General features: G+C 49.1%; 6 protein-coding genes across 6 annotated transcripts; 5 read left to right on the forward strand and 1 right to left on the reverse strand.

Annotated features, from left to right (window-relative positions):
* The first annotated feature begins 1,727 nt into the window (after positions 1-1,727).
* On the forward strand, positions 1,728-2,447 carry FOBCDRAFT_225091 (uncharacterized protein). Its single transcript, XM_054704956.2, has one exon. It carries the CDS (start codon positions 1,796-1,798, stop codon positions 2,360-2,362), a length of 567 nt encoding a protein of 188 aa, XP_054560931.2. The 5' UTR covers positions 1,728-1,795; the 3' UTR covers positions 2,363-2,447.
* A 2,917-nt stretch (positions 2,448-5,364) lies between these two features.
* FOBCDRAFT_225092 (von Willebrand factor type A domain-containing protein) lies at positions 5,365-7,976 on the forward strand. Its single transcript, XM_031187288.3, has one exon. The coding sequence runs from the start codon at positions 5,406-5,408 to the stop codon at positions 7,905-7,907; it is 2,502 nt and encodes an 833-aa protein (XP_031038423.3). The 5' UTR covers positions 5,365-5,405; the 3' UTR covers positions 7,908-7,976.
* Positions 7,977-8,992: 1,016 nt separating this feature from the next.
* FOBCDRAFT_240739 (uncharacterized protein) lies at positions 8,993-10,623 on the reverse strand (the record flags this gene model as incomplete). Its single annotated transcript, XM_031187284.2, has 2 exons — positions 8,993-10,476; positions 10,524-10,623. 2 exons carry the CDS (start codon positions 10,621-10,623, stop codon positions 8,993-8,995), a joined length of 1,584 nt encoding a protein of 527 aa, XP_031038419.2.
* A 1,529-nt stretch (positions 10,624-12,152) lies between these two features.
* On the forward strand, positions 12,153-14,778 carry FOBCDRAFT_240740 (uncharacterized protein; the record flags this gene model as incomplete). The annotated part of the gene is made up of 3 exons (XM_059610327.1): positions 12,153-12,293; positions 12,348-13,126; positions 13,191-14,778. The coding sequence occupies 3 exons, from the start codon at positions 12,153-12,155 to the stop codon at positions 14,776-14,778; spliced, it is 2,508 nt and encodes an 835-aa protein (XP_059465087.1).
* Positions 14,779-20,145: 5,367 nt separating this feature from the next.
* On the forward strand, positions 20,146-20,844 carry FOBCDRAFT_225095 (uncharacterized protein). The gene is made up of 3 exons (XM_059609683.1): positions 20,146-20,611; positions 20,676-20,745; positions 20,800-20,844. The coding sequence occupies exon 1, from the start codon at positions 20,214-20,216 to the stop codon at positions 20,406-20,408; it is 195 nt and encodes a 64-aa protein (XP_059465088.1). The 5' UTR covers positions 20,146-20,213; the 3' UTR covers positions 20,409-20,611; positions 20,676-20,745; positions 20,800-20,844.
* A 1,925-nt stretch (positions 20,845-22,769) lies between these two features.
* FOBCDRAFT_225103 (uncharacterized protein) lies at positions 22,770-24,830 on the forward strand. The gene has a single exon (XM_031187280.3). It carries the CDS (start codon positions 22,828-22,830, stop codon positions 24,640-24,642), a length of 1,815 nt encoding a protein of 604 aa, XP_031038415.2. The 5' UTR covers positions 22,770-22,827; the 3' UTR covers positions 24,643-24,830.
* Positions 24,831-27,200: the final 2,370 nt, after the last annotated feature.

Below are 27,200 nucleotides of genomic sequence, written 5' to 3' on the forward strand. Positions count from 1 at the left end.
ACGGCTGTAGGCTATTTCGTACAGCAGGCATCGAGGCGGTATAGCTGTCACGCTGTTAGCAAGAAGGGTCAGAAGCCGGGTCGGGAAACTTACTTAAGTGTGATGGATGGACCAGGCGCGGTATTGTCTTAGTCCTTTGGGTGGGATGAAGGAAGAAGGGTGACCCAACTGCTGAGAGGTAACTGGCATTAATACTGCCTGGTTAAGGCAGCAATTGCGCCATTGAGGCAGATGAACCTTATATGATTTTGGATTCTGCGATGATGGCCTGCTATAGGGGTCTCACTGTTTAAGCCTTTGTAGAAAAGTTAAAAAGCTCGATGGCCTCGTACAAGGCTGACGGCAAGGAAAAAAAATAGATTGTGCTATAGGTCGCAAAACTCTGGTCCTCTCTAAGGCTTCCGTGAAAGTCTATCTTGATCCTTCGTTTGATTGGCCACCTTGCACGACTCATGATCTCCACACCATCTACTATAACAGCCCCGCCCGCCCCTCCAAAGTCTTCACGCTTTCATCACCATCATCCTCGACTTTACCCATTATCATCGTCGTCTGCGCCATCATGACTCCGAAAGCCCTCACAAGTCTGCCTTCTGAGATTCGGCAGCAAATCTTCAAGGAGTGTCTAGCGGTAGACGGTGGTTATGTCTATGATGTTGATGCTGACAAACTGACAAATGCCGATGGTACCGCGATTGATCTCTCCCTTCTTTACACTTGTCACTCTATCGCAAATGACACCAGGGCGATGCCCCTGGCCGTCAATACTATCCGGTTCTCAACTGTCTTCCGTCAAGACTGGCGTAGCTTGGCTGGCTGCTTCGATCTTGCTGCTACTACTTATTACGTTCTGGAGACAGACTTTATGTTTCATCTAGCTCATCTCATCACTCCTGGAATGTTTGCCCAGCTTGAGTTAATGTGCCCTGGATTTCAGGCACTACTTAAAATTGAGCTCGTTGGGCACGAGACTTGGATATATCACAACAACAATCCTGAAATCATCTTCGAGTCCGACAAATTGCGACCGAGCGTGTGTAGTATGGTACGACAATATCTGAAAATGATCGACTTGATCAAGATCAACGGGATAGCTATAACCTGTCCCTTTGGGTCATTACACGATGAAGCCAATGCCAATGCCAGCTACCATAAACGAAGAAAACCTTGGACTCAGGGCGAGCTTCGGTAGGCAACATCTTATTGTCTGAAACTTATCTCAGAAGCGCAACCTGAAGAGTTTGCTAAATACGTATACAAATCGCTCCCCCATTGGATTGGAAAGCACCCTGCACAAGACTTTGTCAAGCTCAAATTCAACCTATGGGATATCCCTTCCCGAGAGCAGGTGGCTAATATGCTAGAATTGCTTGATATCGGGGCATTCGTCTGGGACCTTGCCGCTACTTGGCACTACGCACCTGTTAGCTTCTATGATCATGTCGGTAAGGGCGTCCCGCATGATCGACGTTCTCCGGAGTTTGAGAACCCAGATGGCTTGTTGGAGCACTTCACCACTCGATGTCGTGAGAAGCTTAGGTTTTCTGCCACCGCTGCCGCTATTCGATTTCTAAAACGACTTCCGATTAACCAGAGGTTGCTGATCCGAAGGCTTGTATTGTACGAGGACTTACCATCGGTGCATCTGCCGTCTCGTCATACTCAGGGGTTGATTCCCCTGTTGAAAGAGAACCCATTGCTTCGAGTGGAGCGTCACGCAAGTGTTTTTGGCTGCGTTGCAAGCCAGCGTCGCGACGCTGTTAGGGTTCTGATTAACATCGAGGAGGGGGAGGAAATGCTCCCACGCCCAAAGGTTTTAAATCGAGATTTCGAGGCCAATATATACTACTGGCTCCTTGATGCTCTAGCAGTGGTAGACTCCGGTCTTGATACCAAGCGCTTCACTTTTGTTCTAGAGGCTGGGCAGTACAGCGATTACTGCTCTGAACTTTTCCAGAAGGTCATCCAGACAGAGATTTCCAAGTCAAAGGCTTGGAAGATCTGCCTGGAAACCGGACTTTTAGCATTTCTAGGGCCAACCAGAATGGACGAAAACACGGCCAGATATGCAAAGGATCCGAGGTTCGAGAAGCTTATTGAGCTCCTAGGCAATCAGACATCGAGTTTCCGCTGCGACTTCAATCCAGGCGTGCCGCTGGATGCAGACACCTTGGTCGAGGATGCCAAAGTACGTCATGGGGAAGATATTTCCGACAAGTGGGTCAGCGACTGGCGTCATGACTTTGTTCCTATGCCATATGATCTGTATCATAATATGATGGTGGCTCCCAATTACGAGTTTCAGACCCGAGAGGAGTACATTGAGTCACGAGGAAGGAGTATGAAGAAGGAAGACTCATAGAGGGCCTGCAAAGATAGAACAGGATATAAAAGTGGTTTGAAATAAATGAATCTAGGTATATGGAGCCTTGGGGATAATATAAAATTGGTATAGCTAGATTCAGTAGACGGTAAGTATTGGAAACTGAAATTGATATTGCACACTTGAGGCTGGTGTTACATTCTTCTATATTATGAAGTCAAATGGTATCTATTACTTCCGCAATAAGTTTACCACAGGCCTGTATTTCTTTCTTCGTTTGAAGTGCAGCTATCCAACACGACAGCTAAATCCTTAGTTTGCGAATCACCCATCTAATGACTGGCTACCTCTCCTGAGCAATATGCGCAAGGTTAGGCCGTCTTCTGCCTATTCAACCCTGGGGTAAGATCCTTTGAAAAGCGCCGAAAGCCTACTGTTAGGTGGGGACGGATCAATGTGCTAACTGGGATGGGCTGGGGTGCATAAATGTCGCATTAAATTGTCTTAAACCTACCTGTCATGTAATGTACCTCGGAAAGCCTCGCGCGGCAACATGCATTGGTTACTATGAGAGCCCACCTATTTTCCTCCTTCGGGCATTTTGATTCAACCGCTAGGTCGACTCCGGATTGGGTGCGGGATGGCCATCGTCAGTCTGAATCTCGAAAACCTCAGCCACTCTGCCCCTGTAAGTCTGATCAAGGACCAGTCTTTCGTACGCGACTCCATCGTGAAGGATCCATCTGATGAGCCAATTGCCCCCGTCAAAATGTTGGGTTAGCTGAACTAGAGCCTGGACATTCAATGCAACGCCAGTGTTGAAGTCGGCAGACAAAGTCTTCGAAGTATGGTTCAGCAGTCGATCAATGGCTTCCAAGTCTCGAACACCTATCCTATCGTGGTAGCGGTCTGACGGCCGTCAAGATCGTGTGCCGCGCGCAATCAACACCTCCTGTGCCCGGCATTAGGCAACATCTTGATGAAGTAGGCGCTGGAATAGATCCGTACAGTAGTCCTGGTTTGTTCCTGCCTCTAGGACTACCGTAAATGATCCGGCCCAGATTTGTCATTTTTCCATAGCGATCGCCTCTTTGCGCCATGGGAGTAACCGCAAAGAAAAGCACCTTTTGTGTAGCTTCTGTTGTCTTTCCCGACCGCGGTGCAGATAGGCTATTACGCCGCGAGGGCCTTCTTCAACTCCAAAAATGCAATCTAGCATACTGACACGACGCACAATCTGCAGTGAAGAGTTCTCTTGGAGGAGAGGGACTAGACCTTGAGCATGAGTCTCAGGGTTGTTCATAGATTTGAAGTCTTCGTGTAACAAAATCTTCTTTATCAAAGTACGCTGACTGGGAAACCGCTCGAGATCAGATATCCTGCAAATGCTTACATACGCGCCACGACACATCGCAAGATCTGGGATTACAGCATTACAGTACCGTTGGATCAACCACCTTAACAGCGCAGGCCTCAATAATAGTCAGGATGTCGAACTTGAGTAAATCACGACCGGTAGGACTGGTACCCAACATCCTGTCACAGCCGCAAGCTGTACGCGCCTGGCTTGCTAAAGGGGAATGCTGAGCGCCTTTGATATCTTTGGCAGGGCATTGAATTGCGTTTGCCAAACCATAGACAGACCAGTCTTGGGAATGTGTCGACCATGCAAAGCTGCTGGGTACAGTGAATTCTCAACAGAACCTATTATTTCAGCACGAGGTCATGACAGGGGAGGTAACTGAATCGAGGTCAGTGTTACGCCAAGGCAGAATTTCAGCTTTGTCATCCACCCGACACAAAGCGCGCCAGCGGTGGCTGTGCCCTCACACAGGATCCCTCCCGCCAGCAAATTAACCATGAGCTGCCAATTGAGAAGCAAGGCAGATACCATCTGACAAACAAAGCATAATTGAATTTTTTTTTATTTTTTTTTTAAAATTACTATGACCATATCTTCTGGGCATGGAAAAACAGCAAAGTTAAGGTACTTAGGAAGCTCGGCGTAGCAGGCAACAGAATTGTGGCTTGATCGCCCAATCAGATTGTAGTGTGAGTTGATCAGTCTGTGTGTTAGCCAATCATACAGTTAGGCAGAATTAATAGGCAGGCAAGGCATCCATCGATGTCAATTGAGGGACAAACACCCAGGCTGACTCACAATTGGCCCAAGTCTATTGCATATAAGATGTACTGTAATATCAAGCACTTGTCATTTCCTTCTCCTCAAAACACTTCTTCCATCATCGTCATCATCACGTATCATCCACTACCACTGTAGGACCAGGATCAGGCTCTAGTGCTGCGCCTCAAGCTTGCTTCATCCTCATTGTGCTACTGCTACGGCTTACATTTCCCCATCTCTCTCGCCTGCTTTATTTACACCACTCCACTTTCCCACCTGATATCGCTGCCGACTTTACTTTGAGTCTTTGACAGCGCCAGTCAACAGCGCCTCTACCCCGCGTCATCATCATCACCGAGGACAAGAAATAAAATGTCACTCTTTGGCGGTTCACGAATCGGCAGACATAGCATCACCCACCCATGCGGTTGCTACATATTCATCCATGACACGCCCAGATACCTCCCTCAGGTCCAGGTCAAGGCTCATACCACTATTCTTGCCACAACATCTCGCACCAACCTCACCCAGACCTTTGTCAACCCCAGCGGCGAAGCCATTGATGAACTGCGCTATGTATTCCCTCTCTACGACGGTGTCTCCGTCGTCGGTTTCACCTGCACCGTCGGTTCTCGTGTCATCAAAGGTGTAGTCAAAGAACGACAGAAGGCTCAGCAAGTCTACAATGAAGCCAAAGCCAAAGGACAAACCGCGGGTCTATTCAAGCAGTCCCTTGAAGCAGCCGATACTTTCACTACCGCTATTGGATATGTCCCCGCTGGCGAGAAAGTTCAAGTCGACATCACGTATCTTGGAGAGCTCAAGCATGATGCTCAAGTCGATGGTCTTCGTTTCACTATCCCAACACAGATCGTGCCGCGATACGGGGATTCCCAGTCCCTTCCCTCGCCTAATGTCGTACAGAAAGAAGGGATATCTTTCACCATCGATGCAGAGATGCCAGACGGTTCAGCCATCAAATCCATTCAGTCTCCGTCTCATCCTCTTTCGGTTGAGATTGGCACCACTTCTACAACGAAGTCCCTGGACCCCTCCCTCCAGAGAGCCTCTGCTACCCTCCAACAGGGCACTACTCATTTGGAACAAGACTTTGTTGTCCAAGTAGTCGCCACAAAGCTAGGTGAACCATCGGCTATCCTGGAAACTCACCCCACCATCCCGAACCAACGTGCCATCATGACTACGCTTGTCCCCAAGTTCAAACTACCCGCCGAAAAGCCCGAGATTGTTTTTATCTGCGACAGAAGTGGAAGTATGGGTGGTCAGATACCTGGCCTCAAAACCGCTCTCCAGATCTTTCTCAAGTCTCTTCCCGTTGGCGTCAAGTTCAACATTTGCAGTTTCGGCTCTCACTTCAGCTTCCTCTGGGACCGGTCACAGTCCTACAACCAAGAGACACTAGACAAGGCTGTCCAGCACGTCGAGACTTTTGACAGCGACTATGGCGGCACTGAGATGTACCAACCTTTCGAGGCTACTTTCCAGAAGCGCTACAAGGACATGAACCTCGAAGTCTTCCTGCTCACAGATGGTGAGATCTGGGACCAAGATCGTCTTTTCCAGCTTATCAACAAGGAAGTGGCTGATAGTAGGGGTACTGCGCGAGTCTTTTCCCTTGGTATCGGAGCAGGCGCCAGTACCTCTCTGATTGAGGGCATTGCCCGAGCTGGCAACGGCTTTGCTCAAACGGTTGCCGATGACGAGAAGATGGACAAGAAGGTAGTTCGCATGCTTCGAGGAGCTTTGTTTCCCCATATTTCCGACTATTCTCTAGAAATCAAGTATGATAAAGCAGATTCTTCGACCGAAGATGACTTTGAGTTGATTGAGAAGGTCGTTGACGCGTTGAAGATTGATACTGCCGAGGATGAAAAAAAGACCAAGGAAGTTGAGGCACCAAAAAAGCCGATCTCTTTGTTCGACACAACTGCGAACGATGATGACGATACTGAGATGACTGAAGCGCCGCAGGTTGAGAACAAGTTCGACCATCTTCCTGATGTTTCTCTTCCTCGCTATCTCCAGACACCTGGCACCATTCCTCCTCTCTTCCCTTTCAACCGCACCACTGTGTATGTCCTTCTCTCCCAGGACACTCCCTCACAGCAACCCAAATCTGTCATCCTTAGAGGCACCTCAAGCCATGGCCCTCTCGAACTCGAGATCCCCATCACGGTAGCTACCGAGAAAGACTCTGTCATTCATCGTCTCGCAGCACGGAAGGAAGTCAAGGAACTTGAGGAAGGTCGTGGATGGCTCAACCATGCCAAGGACTCCGACGGCAAACTCCTCAGGGAGAAGTACGATGGCCACTTCTCAGACATGGCCGAGCGTGAGGCTGTGCGTCTTGGTGTCAAATATCAAGTTGGAGGCAAGTGGTGCTCGTTCGTCGCTGTTGAGGATAACGGAAGCGAAGTAGAGCGGAGAGAGGTCCAAGGGGCTGAACCTGATGAGCCTCGACAACATACTATGCCACAAATGATGGCTGCTCGCTTCGGTGCAACGAGCAGCAGCGGACCTTCTTCCGTACTTTTCTCCCGTGCTCGCTCATCAAACCAGCCAGCTGCCAGGAGTAGCGCACTCTTTGGAAGCTCTAGCAATGCAGCATTCGGAAGTACAGCTGAAACTCGTAACCGAGACCTTTCTTCAGCGGCTCGAGGTGGTGGCCTCTTCGGAAGTTCTGGGTCTTCCAACACTGGTGGAGGACTGTTCGGCAACTCGAACGCCCAAGCCCACAGTTTCGCCCCATCCTATAGTGGATCATCCGGTGGTCTTTTCGGAGCCGCGCCAGGAGGATCATTTGGCACAAGTGGAGGTCTGTTCGGCAGTGTGCCTCCGCCTCCTCCTTCTGCACCCGCTCCACCAACCGTTCAAGCCCCAGCGCTTGCGCCCCCCGCGGCTGCGGTTGATGAAGATCTCCTCTCTGAGTATCAACAAGAGATGGCTGAGGCTGCGGCTATGCCGCTCGAGGATGAACTAGAAGCGGAAGAGTCTGGTGAAGACGTGGGATTTGCATTGTTCGACGACGGACCTCCTGCTCCTGCGCCAGCTGCTTCCTCTGCTTTCTTTGCCATGCCTGCATCCTCTATTACCGCAGCTCCCAAGAAAAAAGCCATCAGCGACATGGAGCCACTCCAAGCTTTGACTACCCTCCAAACTTTCGCAGGTAGCTGGTCATGGAGTTCCGATCTCGAGCGTGTTCTCGGCGTAACCTCTGACCAGGTTTCCAAGTTGGCACTCCCGTCTTCAGTCAAGGACCATTCGGAAAAGGACGATGTTCTTGCTACAGCCTGTGCCGTGTTGTTCTTCAAGAACAAGCTGCAGGAGGAAATGGATACTTGGGAAATGTTGGTTGAGAAGGCAGAGGGATGGTTGGAGGAAAGCATTGGGAAGGATGGTGTTTCTGAACTATTCAGTGTGCTCGAGAAGTTGTTTTAGATAGTTTCTTCACGGCCTTATCTTAGGTGAAGTGTCCCGTGGAGTTAGTTAGTATGAAATCACTATCTTGTTATTCATGCATTCCTGTTTCGTCATAGCTCCGTATCCCCCTGTAGTAGAAAGTTACTGTTATAAACGCACTGAATGAATTGGTGCGGCATACGTCTTTCGCATGAGGCGTCCTGGAAATCTTAATTTCCCACTGGAATACGCCATTGAGAGTTCTGAGCCAAATCTCTATGTCTCAATTGGCATTGCGCGTCTTTACACATCGCAATTACCAGGACGGTGAACAATACTTATGCCGGCTATCTTGAAGCTGCTTAGTCTTGTCTTCGCATTTGACAGGCCGCTTTGTGGGGCTGGAAATACCCGGAATATACCATGCGTACGTCTATCTAACCCAAGTTGAAACCCACTGCACAAAAGAATCAAAATTCAAGTCTCTATTATCGTTATACATTGAATAGTGATTTGTGAAAGATTATGTCGCAAAGGCTAAATGAACCATCATTGCACTAAGTTCTCTGTGCTGATTTAAGCTCTCTTAACCGCAAATAACACATCTAGCTCACAACTTAGAAATCATACCAAGATGCCTGACCAATTGCTACAACTTAAAGCCGATATGAGGAAAACCTAGATTATGAATTTTTGACTGGCCTTAAAGGCATATAAGAGGATCCAATCCCTCGGCCAAGAAAGGTTAGCTAAACACCACAACGTCATTGCACGTGTTATCGTCACTGGACTAAGTTCAAGTCAACTCGCGAGGGCAGATCCGCAACTCAGCAAGTGATGCAACTTTCCATTGAAAGTTGCGAAGCAAACACATGTAAGAAAGCACTGAGTTATTGTAAGACATGATCAATTTCGAAGCAAGAAATGCAAGGTGTAACAAGAGATCCTAAAACAAAAACTAGTAAAGACACTATTAATTAAGAGTCGCCGAAATCCGCTCATAACCTTTCAACTGACACACATAACATGACTTGTCAGACAAGGAAAATATCAACAACTGAGACCACCTCGACAACATCACCATCTTCAATCCCAAGATCAACTCGCACCATGTTGTTCTACCGCTACCATCGCTTACTTCGTTTCGAACGACGTGATGTCAAGGGAATACTGGCGCCAGAATTATCTGATGCATCGCTATCAGATTTCTCTGGCTCGCTGCCGGGATCAGACGAGTCGGGGTTATCATACGTCTTCCTCTTGCTATGCCTCGGGCTTGGAGACCGCCCAGAATCACTACCACTGTCGATGTCACTAGAAATCGATATGGGCCCTTCATAATTCTCAGAATCGCTGTGGGGCTTTCGCCCGGACGAGACAGGTTTCTTGATGTTGTTTGGGCTGTGCTTAGCCTTCTTGGATGGCGGCATCTCCCCGACTGATTCAGTACGACTGGTCTTACGTCCAGAAGACTGGCGCGGTGTGCTGATGCCACTTGCGGTAGAGAAGAGGTCATCAATGGTCTCAAGACGGCGCCTTTTCACGCTAGCCATATCAAATGTAGCAGGTGGACTCATGGCAGTCTTATCACGTTTCACACGTGAATCATCACCCTTCCGATGAGAACTGGGCGTTGGCTGGGAGTGAGAAGGTGCAGTACGGGACCGCGGCTCAGCTCGACCATGCTTCTTCTGAGTAATAGAATGAGAAAGCACGGAATTCGTTTCCTGGAACCTCCGGTTCGAAGACTTCAAGCTTGTGGTATCGGCGGTAGGCTTAGAAGACACATACGCAGCCTTTCGGGAGCGTTGAATCCTCGGAGGAGACTCTTCAGAGGCTTCGGAATCGGAAGAGAACGGGTTAGAGCTTGCCTCATCCTCATCGTCGGAAATGGCAGACTTTTGGGACGAGGCTGCCCGGGCAGGTTGAATGCTACCTCGGAAAGACGTCTTCTTCGAGCCCCATTTGTCGTGTGGTGAATCCACAGGCTGGAAGGGTGAACGTCTTTGGGCAGAGCGACCCTTGCGAGTATCTTCGGGCTTCAAGAAGGATGGCGTAGGAGATCCAGGAGCCTGATACTTACGCTCGAAGACGAACTCATTCACGCGAGGTAGCTTATCCTGTGGGCTCGAAGGCAAAGTGTTGACAGTTCCTGCTCTCCTCGAAGGTGACGAGGGCTCTGGGGCTGGAAGTCGGAACTTGGTGGTCGCCGACGCATCCCTGAGCCCATACCTGTCGCATACGTTGCCAAATGCCTCCAAGAGCTCAGCCCTGAATGCAGCCAAAGACTTTGGCCCGCGCAAAAACGGCAACGATGAGTAAGATGAGGACGTAGGCTGGGAAAATCGATTGAGAGCCGGTGCCAAAACAGCTTTTTTACCCCTCAGAGTGGCTTCTGCGATAGCTCTTCTTCTTTCTTCTGCTCTATAAACAGCTGCGGCTTGGCTAGCAGCAGTGCTTTCGGCGTTCCGGGCAGCCTTTTCTGTATCGGCAGCATGCCTGGCAGCAATGGCATCCTCCTCATAGATATCAGGCCAATCACCGTGTTGGACACCAAGCTTTTTATCAAGCCACTCTTCAGCCTCCACCCTTGTCTTAAAAGACTGGTCTGTTTGTGCACGTTAGAGAGGCTTGGGTGTTGTCATTATGACTTACTGCTGTTGTCCTTGTAATTGTTTGTCAATATTTTGCGAGTGTCTTCATCATGCGCAATGCCAGTCTTGAAACCCTTGGCAATTGCATAGAACTTGGCCATGATTCTCCTCACTACACAGCCTTACAGCTGATGAACGGAAGCAAGATGGAACAAGGCGAAGTATCGAGGCTCTGACCAGTAATGGGACTACAACGGAAGCGGTCTTGTGATTCTCGACCGTACTGCCGTATATGCCGGCTGGGAGCTGATGCGTTCCGCGTTGCTTACCTTGTGATGTGACCCATCCCTCATTCTTCCGTCGCAATCTCCGACTCGGCATCAACGATGCTAGATGAGCCGATGTTGCTGGCTGAATACAACCCGCGTCGGTAACAAAGCACCTTTTGTGGGATCACTGTATACGCGATAACAATGCTAATGCTGTGAAGGTTACATTGCCTGGCTATGCGGTCCCTGCAGCCGAACCGTCTCACTGGCTAGCCTCATCCGATAATTTCCTGATGTGGTAAGGAGCTGTCATCCCATTGGTGGACCGAGCATGTCTGTTTATCTATCAGACCATGACCCATTTATCAAGGCTCGGCAATGAAGGAATCCATGTCGCATAGCTTGATATCATCTCCACCAATTGGTGCGAAGAGACTAGCGCAACAACAGGGGCCTTTGAATCTAGACCAATTTTTTGTATCACATCGCGGCTTGCGCGGGCTGTGCCGTTGAGACGGCCTGTGCGTTTCCGCTCCCACCAAGCGAGGGCGGGATCCGCAGTGCACGGTTGGGGTAACATTGTCTTCGCAAACCTGCAATTATCATCACGGCCTCGCTTACGACCCGAGCGCCAACATCCCAGGCAAAGCCTAGGTCGTAACCGTGCGTAGGGAACTTTAATCCCGCGCGCAGGGCTCGACAACATTGAGGGCCGACTTTGTGCCGAGTCGTTCCGATCCCTCGATAATATCGTCAACCCCAGGCACAACGGTTAGTCTTGGACCCGCGCATCCGGATTACGCGGAGTCCTGCTTATCGCTTACCAACCCGGTGCAACTTCGTCATGTGCTCCCATTGATCGTTGAATACACACCCATCCTGGTCAGCATGCGGAAATGAGATAGGCTGTGTCGCGATATTCACCGTAAGCTACTGTCTAGATGTAGTGTTCCACACTGTTCCGCATGACCCGTCAATTTTGTTTCCTCGACAACTTTGGGATCCTTTGCCTCGCGTATTTCATGAGATGTTCTGATTGGTGCAAGTGTGTATCGAGACTTGCACGAGCGGTATCACCTCGCTATGTTAGGGGTATGGTGCTAGCAGCCCAGCCCGATGCAGCAAGGCTGGCAAAGACGGCATGTGAAGACACTATTACACAGATGTGACGGAGCATTGGGAACATCGAGTGATCGAAACCTTGTAGGGGGACCTTGGAAATAGCGTCGGGTATTCCCGTGTCTCTGGACTCTCAAAAGACTCGTAACAGTCAATGCAAGGTCCAGCACTTCTGCTGTCGTTACAGGTACAAATTGCATCAACATAGCCTTGATTGGTTACTGCATCTTCATGATCATCAGTTTCAATACCATTTCAACCTTTCATCTTCATATCCTCAAAACGCCTCGTCTATCGCCATCATGCCTTCCCACAGTCGCCAGAACAAGCGTCAAAAAGGTGAAAGTGACACTCCTGTACGCCCGCCTATGCAGGATATTGTGTACTGGATGTGGGAAAGTGTCAAACAAACGTCTCTTATTGTTTCTGAGATCCAGAATGAAGTACGAGCTATCAATCGTGCGTCGATGTGTAAATCATTGAAAACGATCTTGAAGCGTTTGTCCAAACTCGAGTCCGATGTTAACAAATTCGACTTGCCCCACCAGGAAATGGTTGACAATTTTGATCACTTCCGTCAACAACTGGCCAGCATCCAACAGGAGGTTATGGGCCCTAAATCTCAACCGGGACAAAATCCAGGATTCAACGGTACACTTCGTTCTTGCCTCGGAGACCTTGGCACACAGATGGGTGGCGTCACTGATCGAATGGGCAATGTCGAGGAGACCTTGTTGAAACTCGAAGACCAATTATTTGGCCACTTTGATGAAAACGTTAATACCGAAGCTGGTTACGTGATGGTCAAAATTCACAACGAATTGGATTTCCGTCAAAAGCTGAAGCCGTATACCTTGATCGAGCTCACGCAGATGGTCCAAGCCCAATGCGGACCCTGGGCCAAAGTCGATACAGTCAAGCTGCAAGAAGCTCGAGGAAAAGGAAAGTTCAATTACATGATCATATCTTTCTCCGACTGGGACACTGGAGAGCACATTCGGAACCATTCTGCGAACCTTGAAAGCCTGTTTGAACTTGAGCATGGCTGCTCCAGCCTTCCTTTCCTCCACCATCTACATATAGTCGACCTCGCCGTTCATCAAAAGATGGGATACGACTATGACATAAAGAGGTTTCTCAAAGAAGAGCTCTGTGAACCTGGTGTCAAGGCAAAGGTTGCGTATCAGCGACTCATCTTACAAACCGAGAGTTTGAAGACAGCGAGGCGACTTGCACTGACAGGTGTCACGGTGTTCAACCATCATTATCAGGTTAAGTAAGTAATCATCCACCTCAGGAGTCAAACATTTTAAACACAGGCTGACAGAAAAATGACGAAGGCCCTACTGTGCTCAGGGGACTCCGCTGTTTTGCAACAACTGTTGCAACCCCGGCCACTTTGCCAACGATTGCAATGCCGAGAAACCGCGGTGCGGCCTTTGTGCAGGAGCACATGAGTCATTCACTTGCAAGGCCCAAAAGGACTTCAAGTGCTGTAACTGTGGCAGAGGCCACAAGGCGTGGGATCCATCTTGCACAGATAAACCCTCAAAAGCAGAGCATCAGAAGTCCCTGTTTTACCGCAACAAGACTCCTCACTGGGCCTTAAACCTTGAATCGACAAGGTCCTCCAACAGGGCTGACAGAGGGAATGGGAAGACGAAAGCTTCGACCCAGGGCTCTTCGAGTGTCCCTTCGTCACAGGAATCCACGAAGAGGCCAGTCGGCAGACCACGAAGGCAGTCAGAGCCCAGTCCGGCGGGCCAATCCATGATCACCTCATTCATGGAACGGAAGAATGGCCAGGAATCACAGGACAAGGAAACTGAACCAGATGCGATGGAGTTAACAACGCCACATAACGACTTGGAGATGAATGGCATGGAAGGCCTTTCTTCTCAACCCGGTTCTACAAGTGATGATGACTCTTCCAACATTAACAGGCCCAGCTCTTCCCACGACGATATCTACGATTACGGCACGCTCTTCGGCTCGGAAATGTCGACCACTGGTGGTGATGAGGAGACTGAGCAATCAAGACCTGGGTCAAGATTGAGTGAGTCTAGCAGCAAACATAGCTTTAGCGACCGCAGCACGGAGGAGGCAGATGACAACGAGAAGAATGATAAGAAGGGTAAGAATGGCCAGAACAAGAACAATCGCGACAATGCTAAGGGGAGGGGGAACGCTACCACCGATCCCAAGGCTTCTTCTCAGCTACGAAAGAAGGACACCACTCCTCCTAGCTCTCAGAAATTGCCCAACACCGCCGTCAGGACCCCTACCGGTAAAGGGAAAGCAGCGGCGGTGGAGAATGACGAGAGTCGTACAAGATGGGTATCTGACGATCTGCCTCGAAGTCAGAGCAGAAACAAGGATATCAGAGGGAAAAGAGACAAGGGTGATAGCAACGGCAGTAGAGATAGAGGCAGGGGCAGCACCAAGAGCAACACCAACATCAATGCCAACAGGAGCACCAACAGAACCAGCAGCAAAGCCAGCAGCCGGAGGACCAGCGCCAACAACGACAGCGACAACGACAACGACGGCAAGACCACCGATAACGGCCATGCCAAGAGCGAAGGGAGGGAAAAGGCCACCAACGACAAGACTCAGAAGTCTCAGCAAGCCGGAACCCCTCGCCATGGCAATGGCACCAAGAGTACTCCCAAGGTCAAGGCCTCTACCCGCACTTCTTCTGTTGACAACGCTCCTTCCGCTGCTCTCAGGACCAACTCTGCATCCCGAGCTCCTGTCAGTACCCCTTCCAACGCTCTTCTCACGACTACACCTACCTCCAGTACTCAACACTTGAACAAGCGCGCTGGTCACTCTCGATCCAGTTCTGGTCGTGAGAAGGCTGGACCATCTCCCAAGCCACAAGGGCACAAGAAGAGGAAGCTTTCTCAGAGCTCGGCAAAGGGTTAGGGCAGGGATTGATTGGAGAAGACCATCTGTAACTGAAGGATCTGCGGATATGTCTGTTTTGTTACTCTCATAGTTAAACGTGATACTTTACCTCATTATATACCTTTCTTTCACTCACATGTGCTCTTTCCTTGGTTATCATCACTTATGTCTTTGTAGGATTCAACATTTGGGTTATGTATAGGTAATATAAGTACTTGTGCATAGCTACCAGGCGTCTTTTTGTTTCCTTGAGTAGTACCTTGTTTTCGGTGTTTGCTCTGCTCGGTTCAGGTTTGCTGTTTGCTAGCAGATCTTTCTTGGTATGCTGAAAGAATACACTTGGCTTTTTAATTACCCTCTAGTCATATCGCCGTGCCTCGGCACTACTTTGTCATGAAGCTTGTATCTTGTCCCTTGATTGCCTGCGCACGTGATGGTATAAACTTCATGATAAGTTATCCGCGGATAGAACAAGATTAGGTATATAAGATTATAAAGTACCTAAGTATATAGTAATAGTAGTCATATTAATAGTCTATAGGAGTTAAGTATTTTATTATATTAATTGTTAGAGGTTTATATTCTTATCTATAGGGTAGAGTTACATATTTTATATACTTTATTTTTCTACTATTTATATACAAATAAATAAGGACATATGTATTTTAATTTGTATTATTTCTAATATTATATTCTAAGTTGAACATAACCCATGGCTTTGTCCTTGTATTTTAATATGTTATTAATATGTTTATATTTAGTAAATGTTGTAACATCAAAATCGGTGCTACTTTCAACATAAAGAATTCAAATCTATTCATCCTAGAAGTAATGTTATTCCTATAACAAAGAAATAACAATCCTCGTCATAATTAGTAGACTTGTATAAATTTCGCAGCAGCCAGTAGACTATGTGATGTGCTCAGCGTTAGGTGTTCGGCTTTAACAGTCGAGGTCTTATATCCAGTGCCAAAAAGAAGAGAGAGTTGGGACAGAGTAAGCAAAGAAAGCAAATTGTGGGGGGGCATCGTCGACTGGAAAAGTCGACAATCTCTGGAAACTCCCTCAAGAACCCCTTTCTCGACATTACAAGAGCTGATTTCCGTGTCAAGCGGGCTACAAGGCCATCCATGTCACGCGTGATAACTATTCCCATCCGTCACAGCGGGGCACCTAGGAGGCGCCCGCAAAAGACGCGACTGAACTAGTAGCCAAGGGGGGTGCCAAACCTCAGCCGTGCAGGGGAGGCTGGGGGTGCCGCACTCCCCCCAGTTGCGCGGTTTTAGTGGAAAGCTTTAGAGCCGTCGTGCTGTACCATAGCGCGCTCGGGCGGCTCACCCTCCAGGAGCGACAATGAACAAACCTTCATCCTCGTCGTGTAATCTCCAGCATTGAGGGGTTTGCTTCTCAACGGTACGATAACACGGCAATTTGAACCGCTCGGATCACTCAACATTCCGAAGCTGCTGACGAATTATCGCTGTTCAGGTTGCGTTGAATGACTTTGTACCTTTGGTGCTGGGCGTTGCTGACAAAGGTACTTACTTGGGTGCGCAAGGGCAACAGAAAATTGATAAGTAAGCCGCCATCGACCCCTTTGTCCCTTCCTTGATTCAATCATTCACTCATACATTCCTTCATTCACCTACTCAACTGTATCCAAACCTGTTCTTGTTAACACTGCAGACAAGTCGGGACACCGCATCACAACGCGAATATCATCTCTTCAACACCTTTCTGTTTCCATCTTGAAACCTCCACTCATTCGGTCTCTTTTCTCTTACCATCATGTCATCAACTTCTCTCTCTGCTCGCCAATAGCAGCCGATACTGTCTGACAGCTCATCGGTTGTCAGATCGATGAGCTGTCGGACAAGCACTGTTGCATCTGATTGCCATCACTCTCTGTCTCGCAGCGCTTCCAGTCACTTGACATGGGGCGTCGCCAGGCTCGGCGCAAGAAGCGCAGGGCCGAGAGGGAGCGATGCGTTCCGAGGCTTGATAAGCTGATCATTGATCAAGCCAACTTCGATGGCTCGTGGCGGCGCACACAGGCCTTGATGTCATACGAGCGACAAGGCCGAAACGGTGGCTCTGCCGATATCATATGCGGCTGCGATCCGTCACCGAGAACCATATGGCGAACCTGTCTACATTATTGCCTCGACATGAATCCAGCCAGGTCTCTCATCCCAACAGACAACCCTGACGATCCCAGTCGACGGAGCGGCCATGGCCACAAGAACAAGTCATCTCATGCTCCAGAACAGGAGCAACCAGCAGCTGTTGAATATAGTCGTGTCTTCTTTTTTGTTCATCGCTCTATTCCCAGAGAGCTTTGGCATGTGAAATATCATGATGGTCCCAATCATGATATGGCAGCAACGCTTTTTCTCCAGACTCAACAAGGGGAGATTGCCATCCACTCTGTCTACAATGTGAACCAGCCAGCGAAGGACGGTCGACCAAAAAGGCACATCGACGTCGAGGTCCTGGTTAGGGACACAACCTTCCATGGACTTGACATCGTGGTCGGCGACTTCAATCTTCATCGCCAATTATGGGGGGGCCCTATATTCAAACAGAGCAATCATACTACAGCTGCCAAGGCCCTCGAGGATGGGATGATTACGAAGGCGAAGATGGTACTCTTAACCAAGCAGGGCACAGTCACTTGCACCAGGGGTAACGGCGATGACCATCCCACAGCATCATGCATTGACCTTACCTTCGTCAGCAGCGCCTTGCATCATAAAGTCAAGCATTGGGGAGTCTTTCAAGACAACCCTTGGAAGCTAAGCGATCACCGTCCTATCAGGACAATCTTGGACATGAGGTCCTACCGAGATGACAGCGAAATTCTACTATGGAACCGGACTAACAGCAAGGCCTTCCTTGAAGCCGTCGGACAGGGACTTCGCGACCTCAATGATATGGCGCTGGACTCTCGTCAAGACTCGGATGCCTTTGCATTGAAACTTATCCAGGTTATTCACAAGTCTGCACAGAGACATGTCAAAAATCGTATCCGAAATCCACCACCACGACAACAGCCCTTGGATCCTCGCATGCGGAACATCCTTTCGACTGAATGCCTCTCGACTCCCGCGGGCCCAGGCATTCAAATTGATGACCACGTCAATTCTTCACACCGCAATGTCCAAAATACTTATCGCAAAAACATTCAGAGTAAGGCACTCTGGGTGGCGGCTTCAATAGGCAAAGCGCAATGCCAGCCTCGGAATGTCATCAATGTGCCCGCACTTGTCCACGGCGGAACTACGTTTGCCTCAGAGAAGGAAAAACAGAAATGTATCCGCGATTTCACATGGACAGAGACGAGCGAGTCTGACCCTCCGGAACTTCCCTTCCCAGACCTCAGCCCTGATCGGGAGGAGTTTGAAATGGATTTGGTCTTGACGGAGCTTGAGATTATTGTCATGATCCAGAGGCTCCCGTCTAAGAAGGCCTGCGGGGAGGACAAGGTCCCCAATGAGGCCCTCAAGTTGTGTCGCAAGTTGGTCGCGCCTTACATCGCCAAGATTTTCAATGCATGTATCAGGCTTGGCTACCACGCAGCAGCCTTCAGGAAAGCTATCACGGTGATGTTGCCCAAGGCTGGTAAGTCAGCCTATAATCTTCCAAATAGCTGGCGCCCTATAGCACTGTTATCGTGTCTTGGTAAGCTATTTGAGCGATTTCTTGCCCAACGCCTAAAGAAGCTTGCGTTAGATCACAAGCTTCTTCCCGAGACACAATACGGCGCTCCTGGCAGATCAACAACGGACGCCCTCAAAGCAATGTTGGAAATCGTGCGCAAAGCCTGGGCCTGGAAACCACAGAACGGCAAGCCTCAATTGTACGTCTCGATGATTGCACTTGATGTATCTGGAGCTTATAATTGCGTTGATCGCATCTTACTACTCCAGACTCTTGCCGGCTGCGGCGTCGCTACATGGTTCCTCCGCGTTATTCGCTCGTTTCTCTCCGACCGCGCCACCGTTCTCAAACTGCCCCAGAGCGTTTCAGACCCTTTCTTCGTCAACATTGGCATCCCCCAAGGATCCCCACTATCCCCCCTGCTCTTCCTGTTCTACACCGCACCATTGCTTGTGATGCTTGCCGAGGAAATTAAGAAGATGAAGCGGCCATATGTGGAGGTTCATGTCTTTTCGTATGTGGATGACACATATCTCATGGCTGTCTCCCCCTCGTATGAGGAGAACTGTTCTGTCTTGAAGGTATTCCATGATCTTATCATGGAGTGGGCCAAAGGTGCCCACCTCTCTTTCTCTCCGGAGAAGTCCCTGGTGATCCACTTCCAACGCCCAGTGAGTATGGCAAAACAGAAGAGTGATCAACGGAAACGCGAGAACCTCGGCCCGAACGATATGCCAAAGGAGAAGCCAAAGGTTAAGCCCCCATGTACGCTACTGCCCGACATCGATGAGCTCAAAAGCAACCCGAACTGTCTTCAGCATGAGAAACTTCTGGTTCTCGGGCTTATGTTGGATCCCAAGCTGTCCTTTGAACACCATTTGACCCTTATCGAGGAAAAGGTTGAGACAGCATTGAGGTATCAACTGCGGATATCTGGGGCCAACTGGGGAATGACGCTCGAGAAGACTAGGCAGTATTACATCTGCAAGATTCGGCCTGTCATTTCTTATGCTTGTGCAGCCTGGTTTGTGTGGGTTAAGAAGGGGGGTCTGCACTGCTCACTACCAGATGGCCAGATAGCTCGACTCCAGAAGCTACAATACAAGTGCATCATGCTGTTGTCCGGTGCGATACGTGGCACTGCACGTGTTGTCTTGGAGAAGGAGTGTCATATCGACAGCATCGAAGTCTTCCTCTACCGCATGTCGATCTCCTTTCGTGCCAAGTCTTTGATGGTGCGCCCTTATGCCTTCTGGTTCGACAAAGAACCCCAACACTACCAGGATGGGAAACTCCATGGCAAGGGTGACAAGTACAACAATAGCGCCTTCGATATCCTCAACCACAAAGCGCGCCTCTTAGTCAAAGAAGCCGGAGAGCGATTTCGAGCTACTTGGAAGGGTCCAAAGGAAACAACAGTTCTTGAAGCGTGGAGGAACCCGGTCAACCGCAGCAAGGCTATCAGACAACGGGCGATTCTGCAAGCAGCTGAGGCTAGTACAGAAATATGGAACGCCTACCTCAAGGACCGACGAAGCAGGCAGATCACTACCTACCGACCTCTTGCGCTCATGGAGGGATGGGGCCGAGAGAGTTTGGCTTACTATCAGGGTATGACGCGCCCTGAGTCTACACTCGGGATGCAACTGCGGACCGAGTGCGTCGGACTCAATTGGTACTTAAACAAGTGCCACGTATTGAGGGATGTGAAGCTGCCTAGTTCCAACGCGGTCGTCAGGGTACGAGTTGAAGCCACTTGTACCTGCGGATACCCTAACCAGACGGTTTATCACATGTTCATGGAGTGTCCTGATCTTCATGATGCAAGGTTACTGTTGATTCGGAAGGTCAAGCATTTCCGATGGGAGACGCTTCTGACGACCGACCTGAAGATTGCTGTTCACTGGGCCATGATGTACTTCAGGCTTGAACAGTTTTCGATAGCTCGACTAGACTCTATGTTCTATGTCAACGCTGGAGGCTCTTAAGCCTCTACGTACGGGTCTTGGAAGACGATGAGGTTGCCGGACCAGGTCCACCCACAACTCAATCCTTGCATTACTTATAGCCCTTTGTTGGTTTATGCCTTCTTCATCTATTCCATTTCGCGTCTTTGGGGTTCCTCGTTAGGTCATTAGCCTGACTACGTACGAGGCCCTTGTTTATATTGATGGTGCACTGATGTTTGGCTGTAAGTATCTCCTACCCTTCCCTCCCTTCCACTCCGATTGACTCCTGCTCACCCTGTTCATCAGGATCCGTTGAGTCTGTCACGTGCTGTGTCCCGTGACCCATTTGACCCTCCTTACGCCGCCGACGCCGACGGTAAGCCCTCCCTTCAACCTTGCTCGCTTATCCCGGTCCAACTTACTCAGTCAGTCACGACTTCAGGTCTTTGACTTTAGGCAACTGAACTCACACAAAGTAAGTCTTGCCTTCTCTGCGTCCTGTATGCCCATGTCGCTGACTGATGTTAGACTCAATACATTTTCTTCCCAGTACGTACACTGCCCGGCATCGCATCTTCCGACCCCCCTTACTTCACCAGATTCTGACTTTAGCAGTTTCTCTGGTTCGTAAGGTTTCGCCTCCTCCTCCGCCTCACTCAGACCAACCCGCTTGCCACGGCTCTAACACGTCTCAGCAGAACCCCGCGATTACCCCTCTTCCATCTGTATGTTCGTCCTCGTCCTCTGTCTCCTCCGTTGACCGTCCGTGGATAGCAGACATCGCGGTACGCCGTCCCCCTCGTCTGTAAGCCCTTGCCTATCGTACCTATCAGTAACCTTCCGACTTGCCACTGACCTTGCTGTCTTTAGCAGTCGCGCTCTCGTGGTCCAAGACCATGACCAGCCTGGTCTGTATGGTAATCTATCTTACATCAAGCCTTTCTACGCTACTGTACCTATACTAATCTAACCTCCTCTATAGTCATCAAGGTTCAGTCTTCTCCAGTACCTTCTTGGCCTGCCACCGGATGGCCTTGAGCCACTCATCGTGCAAGCCGCCGTAAGTTCAATAACTACCAGTATGATGCCATTTGCTTACCTTCTCAAGCAGGCGAAGGGCCTTGACGAATTCCCTTTCCCTCCGGCTTGGATTCACCCCTCTGAGCAACTTCCCTTCTAGCTTACAAAGCAGCTCTATCTCGCGATTAAGGAAGCCTTTGTCGATTAGCTGATGGTGAGGCCATAAGAGCAGGAGGATCTCGCAACCAAAGATTGCCAATCGTAAGTCTATCTACGCATGTCTCCCTTATTTATCTAACCTGAACTTTCTTATAGTAACGCGGCCGGCATTATCCTCTTTTCCCCAGTCTATTCCGATTTCCATCGCCATATCACGAAGCTCGCCGTGATCGTCTTTCTTGATAGCTTGCTCGATTTTACAGGTCACATTGTGACCTTTCGTCAGATAACACCCGTCGGGATCGGGTGCCTGCAGGCTTCTTCTGAGTAAGCATTCATCTACTCCTTAGTTGGTTGTAATGACGTATCAGTTTCTAACCGTTGGTCCCCCAGCAGCAGGCATCGTGACAGTGAAGCTATGATGCTGTTAGCGGTTGCGATCAGAAGGTAAGTAAATATGTTAGCTTTCCTGTGATAAAGCTAAGCTAATGTGATAGAGGGGAAGTCGGATCGGATCGCTTACTGGTGAGTTTGCGGCGTGGTCTCTACTGCTTAGCCTCTGGCTGACCCAAGAAGTGGAAGCGCGGTGGATGATTCAAGCGTGGTATGTAAGTCTACTCTCTCCCCTGTTATATCTCGCCTTTGGCCTCTTATCTTGCATCTGGTCTATATCGATGCTGACCTGTTAATAAGCTGCAGGGGTCGGCGAAAGAGTGGGTATGCGGTTAAGACCTTGCTCTCTGGTACTGAAAACTGACTTGAATTGTCTTAGCCTTTGAAGTGGGTTGCAGGAAGAAGATTGGGGCCAGCTGAAGAGCAAGTAAGTACGTGCTTCGCTTCCTTGACATTTTGACATGAAACTAACTCTTGATGACAGGGCTCTCCAGCTGGGTTATGTGCAGCTAGGTTCAGGCTGCAATTGAGGCAGCTAACTATGATGATATTGACTTAATGAAGCTTTGCCTGCTGAGGGGCAAGAAATGTTTAAATTATATTAGACTTTGGAGATGCTTGGATATAGCTTTTGAGGCTGACTTGCAAACTTAAAAAAATAAAAACGTGCTCAAGCCACACCCAAAACTTCTGTTCTTGTCCGACGCAGTCTGTGAAACTCTATATTTGTTTGTTCATTTGATTGGCTACCTGTATGACTCATGCACTCCACCCAGCCTACTATAAGAACCCCGCTGTCTGCCCCTCCCAATACAACATTCCTGGTCAACTTTGCCCAACTTCAATCATCACTATCATCGCCTTTACCTTCGTCGCTTTCACCAAAATGGCTCCAAAACTCCTTACTGATCTCCCGTCAGAGATTCGTCAGCAAATCTTCAGAGAGTGCCTCAAGGTAGATGGCGGTTATGTCTACAATGCCGAAACCGATAAACTGACCAATGCCGATGAAGCCCGAACCCCGATCGACCTCTCCCTTCGATACACATGTTGCTCCATTGCAAGAGACACGACAACAATTCCCCTAGCGGTCAACACTATCCACTTCTCAACCAGCGATAACTGGCGTAGCTTGGCCGGCTGCTTCAACCTCGTTGCTACTGCGTACTACATCCTAGAGCAAGACTTGGTCTTTCACCTCGCTGAGTTCATTACTCCAGCAATGTTCGCCCAGATTGACGCCAGGTTTCCGAGATTCAGGTCTATGTTTGAATCAGAATTGGCAAACCACAACATCAGTAACCCCGTAAGGGACAGGCCCCGCTCGAACACCCCTATCGCTAGGATGCGACCTCCTCTCTGCCCATGGGTTCAATATTTTTTTAAATTATACGTCGACGGTCCCGATGTTTATGGTCCTTTTGCCCTCTGTAGCTTTGCTGATGCACATGAAGGCGAATACATGGACCCATTGCATCGCTTAGGCCGAGGCTCACATGAAAGATGGCAAGAGCAATCTGGGGACGTTCGAGATGCGCTCACGTATTGCCTGGGGCTCATCGCCGAAAAGGCACCAAGAGAGTTTGACAACCATGTATACAAGACCTTGCCCCACTGGGTTGGCAAGTACCAGTCGCAAGAGTTTCTGAGGCTCAAGTTCAACCTCTGGCATATTCCTTCGAGGGAGGAGGTCACCCATGCATTGGCTCTATTAAACATTCACGAATTCGTGTGGAAGCTGCCTGAAATTTGGACATATCCACTCGGGTTCTACAAGGAACTTGGCGATGTCCCCAGTAAACCACGTCTGGAAAACGCCGAACGAGGTCAATACGCTGCCGAATATGATAATCCCATGAGATTGGTCGATCATTTTGATTATCGCTATCTCAACAAGATAAGGTTCTCTGCTACTGCCACAGCAATACGTTTCCTCAACAGGCTGCCCGCTGAGCAGCGAACCCAGATCCGCAAACTCGCATTGCATGAAGACTCTCCATCAGTCAACATGCCTTCACTTCACGCCCAGGGCCTGGTCCCTTTATTTAAGGAGAATCCCTTACTTCGAGTGGAACGCCGGGCCAGTCTTTTTGGCTGTATCGACAACTTCGCGGGGCCGCATACGGACTGGAAAACTCGAGCCAAGACCAATCCGTTTTATGGCCCCTCCTTCCTCTCAAAATTACAATCCTGGCTTATTGACGCTCTTGCTATGCGGGACTTGGATGTTCCCGCAGGTTCTTTTATCTTTACTCTGGAGGGCGGGACCCATGGCGAATTTTGCACCGACGTTTTCCAGAGGTGCGTTCTCATGGGCATTGCCGAGGGCGAGGCATTCAATAAATGCTGTGAACTAGGCCTTTTCACATCTATAGATTCGATTTCTGGTAACCCGGATTACGTTCCTCTTGATCCCAGATTCAAGGAGGCGATTGAACATTTGGTGAACCAGACATCGATCTTGCGTTCTGATTTTAGCCCTGGAGTTCCGGTAGACCCTGACACATTGGTCGAGGAAAGTAAAGGATATGATGACGTGGAAGACCTTGTTGAGAGATGGGAATGTGGAGCAAGATACTTAAGCTGCAAAATGCCTCCTGATCTATTCTACGATGTTATGCTACCTGCCAAATGTGACCTTCAGACCAGGGAACAGTATATCGAGTCACAGGGAGGAAGGATCAAGGAACAAGATTCGTAAATAGATCCGGTTCGAATACAGAATCAGAAAGCTTTGGAATGAAATTAAATAGGTTCATTCAGATAGGGTGAATAATACAAAACTGAATTGGCTTGACTAGACGGGGTAGAGACAAAACTCGGTCTTGCAAACTCGAGGTTCATGCAACATATTCTGCGTCGGCACACGCCGAAATGTCGCCTGCTGCATCCAAATAATACTTTTACATGATTGCTTATGCCTCCAGAGTGAAGCCCAGACCAAAATCTCCGTTCAACACAGACAGCCTTGCTACAGGTAGTTCCCAACAAATGCTTCATAAACATGCATATCAGTTCTGATTGTACTATAACAGTACACTGTCGGTGCTTGTTTGACCAAGACTGCTTGTACGGCCGGGCCGAAGCCTCTTTTTCCGCTGTAGAAAACCATTGTTCATCAGAGCGACAGATATTTATGCCAATGGCTTCTTGAAATCAACAATCACAGCCGCCAACACATTCGTCGTAATTTGCCAGCAGTTCCCGTCAGATACGAGTTCCGGGTCCCTAATTGCCTGTAGTGTATCAAGAGCGCTGGTAGCCTTCTATAGCTGCTGAATGAGACAGCGCAATTCAATTGACACGACATACCTACATTCAACCAACAGTCCGCAAATTCACTCGTTCCACATCTCCCTATAGGGCGACACTCGGTCGATAAGCAGAGGCACCAAGAATATCCGTCGCATCCATAATGAAGTCGAAGGATGCGCCCGCTGTAAAATTTCCTACATAGCGCGCTGTAGGATGCCCTGCTGCTGAAGCTTATCGTGCACCCTCAGCCCTTCCTCCAGTACTGGACATATTTAAATACTTAGATGTTCAGAGCCTCATCTAATATTCTTCCAATTTTCCTCTAGTTAATTTTAATTTCCGGTCTACAGTACAATCTCTATGTGCATTTCTTTTCTCAGGTTTTGTGCCCTGGTAAGGCATGAAAACATCTAGAGCGATGGTAAGCTCGAGGCGCTGTGATAAGGTTGAGAGATTAGAAGAGGCTTCAGCCCCAACACAGAGGTAAAGAACACATATTAACACATATGGGCAATATACTCCTTACCCTCACTGGTGTCTAATATCTTGCTTTGGTCTGAAAAGCTAGATGTCCTGATGACCGTCCCCAATGGGGTATAAATCACGACCCTGCCTGCCGCTCTTCCGTCAAGACGATCCAGCTCAAAGCACACAAAAGCACACAAGGTAAGATGCCCGATGCAAGCAAGTCTGTCAACCCAAGATAACACTCTCAAGATTGCTTCCATCGTCCGGCAGTTGGTCGGCCTCGGCCTGTGCCATCTCCTCACTTCTCAAAACCGGCAAGCGACGACTGTGAGGAAAAGGTTAGACGCGCTGGTGGCGTTTGGCGGAAAAGCTTGTCTGTCTGGTGGGATCAGTCGACCTATTGGAGTTTCGGTAGTAATCAGGACTAAGTTTTCAGTCAAATAAAGCTTCGTTGAATGAGTCACACCAATGGTTTGAACACAAAGGCTCGAGGCGCTATCAGGCTAAACACCAAGGCAGGGAATATCACATCAAGCCTACATCTTTGGCAAGACAAGGCATTGCCATCGTAGGTCCCACGCGGTGAACCAAAGGCTGACTATTTCGTCGAAAAGCATTTTGTAGAGTTTGGCCAATTCCGGCGGAAAGGGCAGCAGCTCTTGGTTATACGTTTTAGTGTTCATTTGGTCTCTGAATGGTGACCAGTTAAGGCACCATGCTGGCGGGCAGCGGTCTGTTATCGCCTCAGCGCATACACCCTGTAGCTGGCATTTGGGGTTACTTTTTGAAGTTATGTAAGAGAGGTAGTCAGTTGAATATTACTTCACTCAATTGGTGCGTCGCTTCTGATCTGCTCTGCTGGTAAACCAATACCGCATTTACATCCTTGGACACTGGGGGCGGGGAACCAACTCAGCTTAAGCCCAACTCCAAGTTTTCTCCAATAGGACCATTTGTGCAATCACTGTTCAATTGGCATTAGATAAGTACGCTTCCAATACGCTGAATGACTTGGGCGTATCCAATATTCCCCTCTCGGAACGGAAGGCTGCACCACTTGGGCTATCAACTGGCTACCGAACCAGTGCGTTCGCCAATGTAGCAGGATATTTGAGACACATTACTACCATCCTTCATAGCTACAACTATATATATGAGCTTGAGGTGTTGGAAGAAGCTTTAGGCCCCGCCCGGCTCAAAGGTAAAGAACACATATGAGCAACATACCTTGATAGCTTTGCTGTTCTTACTTCATGGCGAGCAGATCCAAAGGGCAGACGAGATAACAAGGACAACCACCTTGCTTGATAGTGATCGTCCGAAGTTTCTGTTCTATGAGTATATCAATTACGGTTTTCGGTATCTCTTCAGACACGCAGATTGTCCATTGATCCTGTCCGGAGCTGCTATCATCCTAGAGGATCTGACGATCCTTGATTCGACTGACGACTGTTACCGTGCGCTGCTTCCCTTGCCCTCTCTTTGCGCAGCATCAAGTGAGCTGGACTGGTACCTGTGGACCGACATATGGTGACT

The sequence above is a fragment of the Fusarium oxysporum genome, chromosome VI, assembly GCF_013085055.1.
Source record: "Fusarium oxysporum Fo47 chromosome VI, complete sequence".
Taxonomy (NCBI): Eukaryota; Fungi; Ascomycota; class Sordariomycetes; order Hypocreales; family Nectriaceae; genus Fusarium; species Fusarium oxysporum.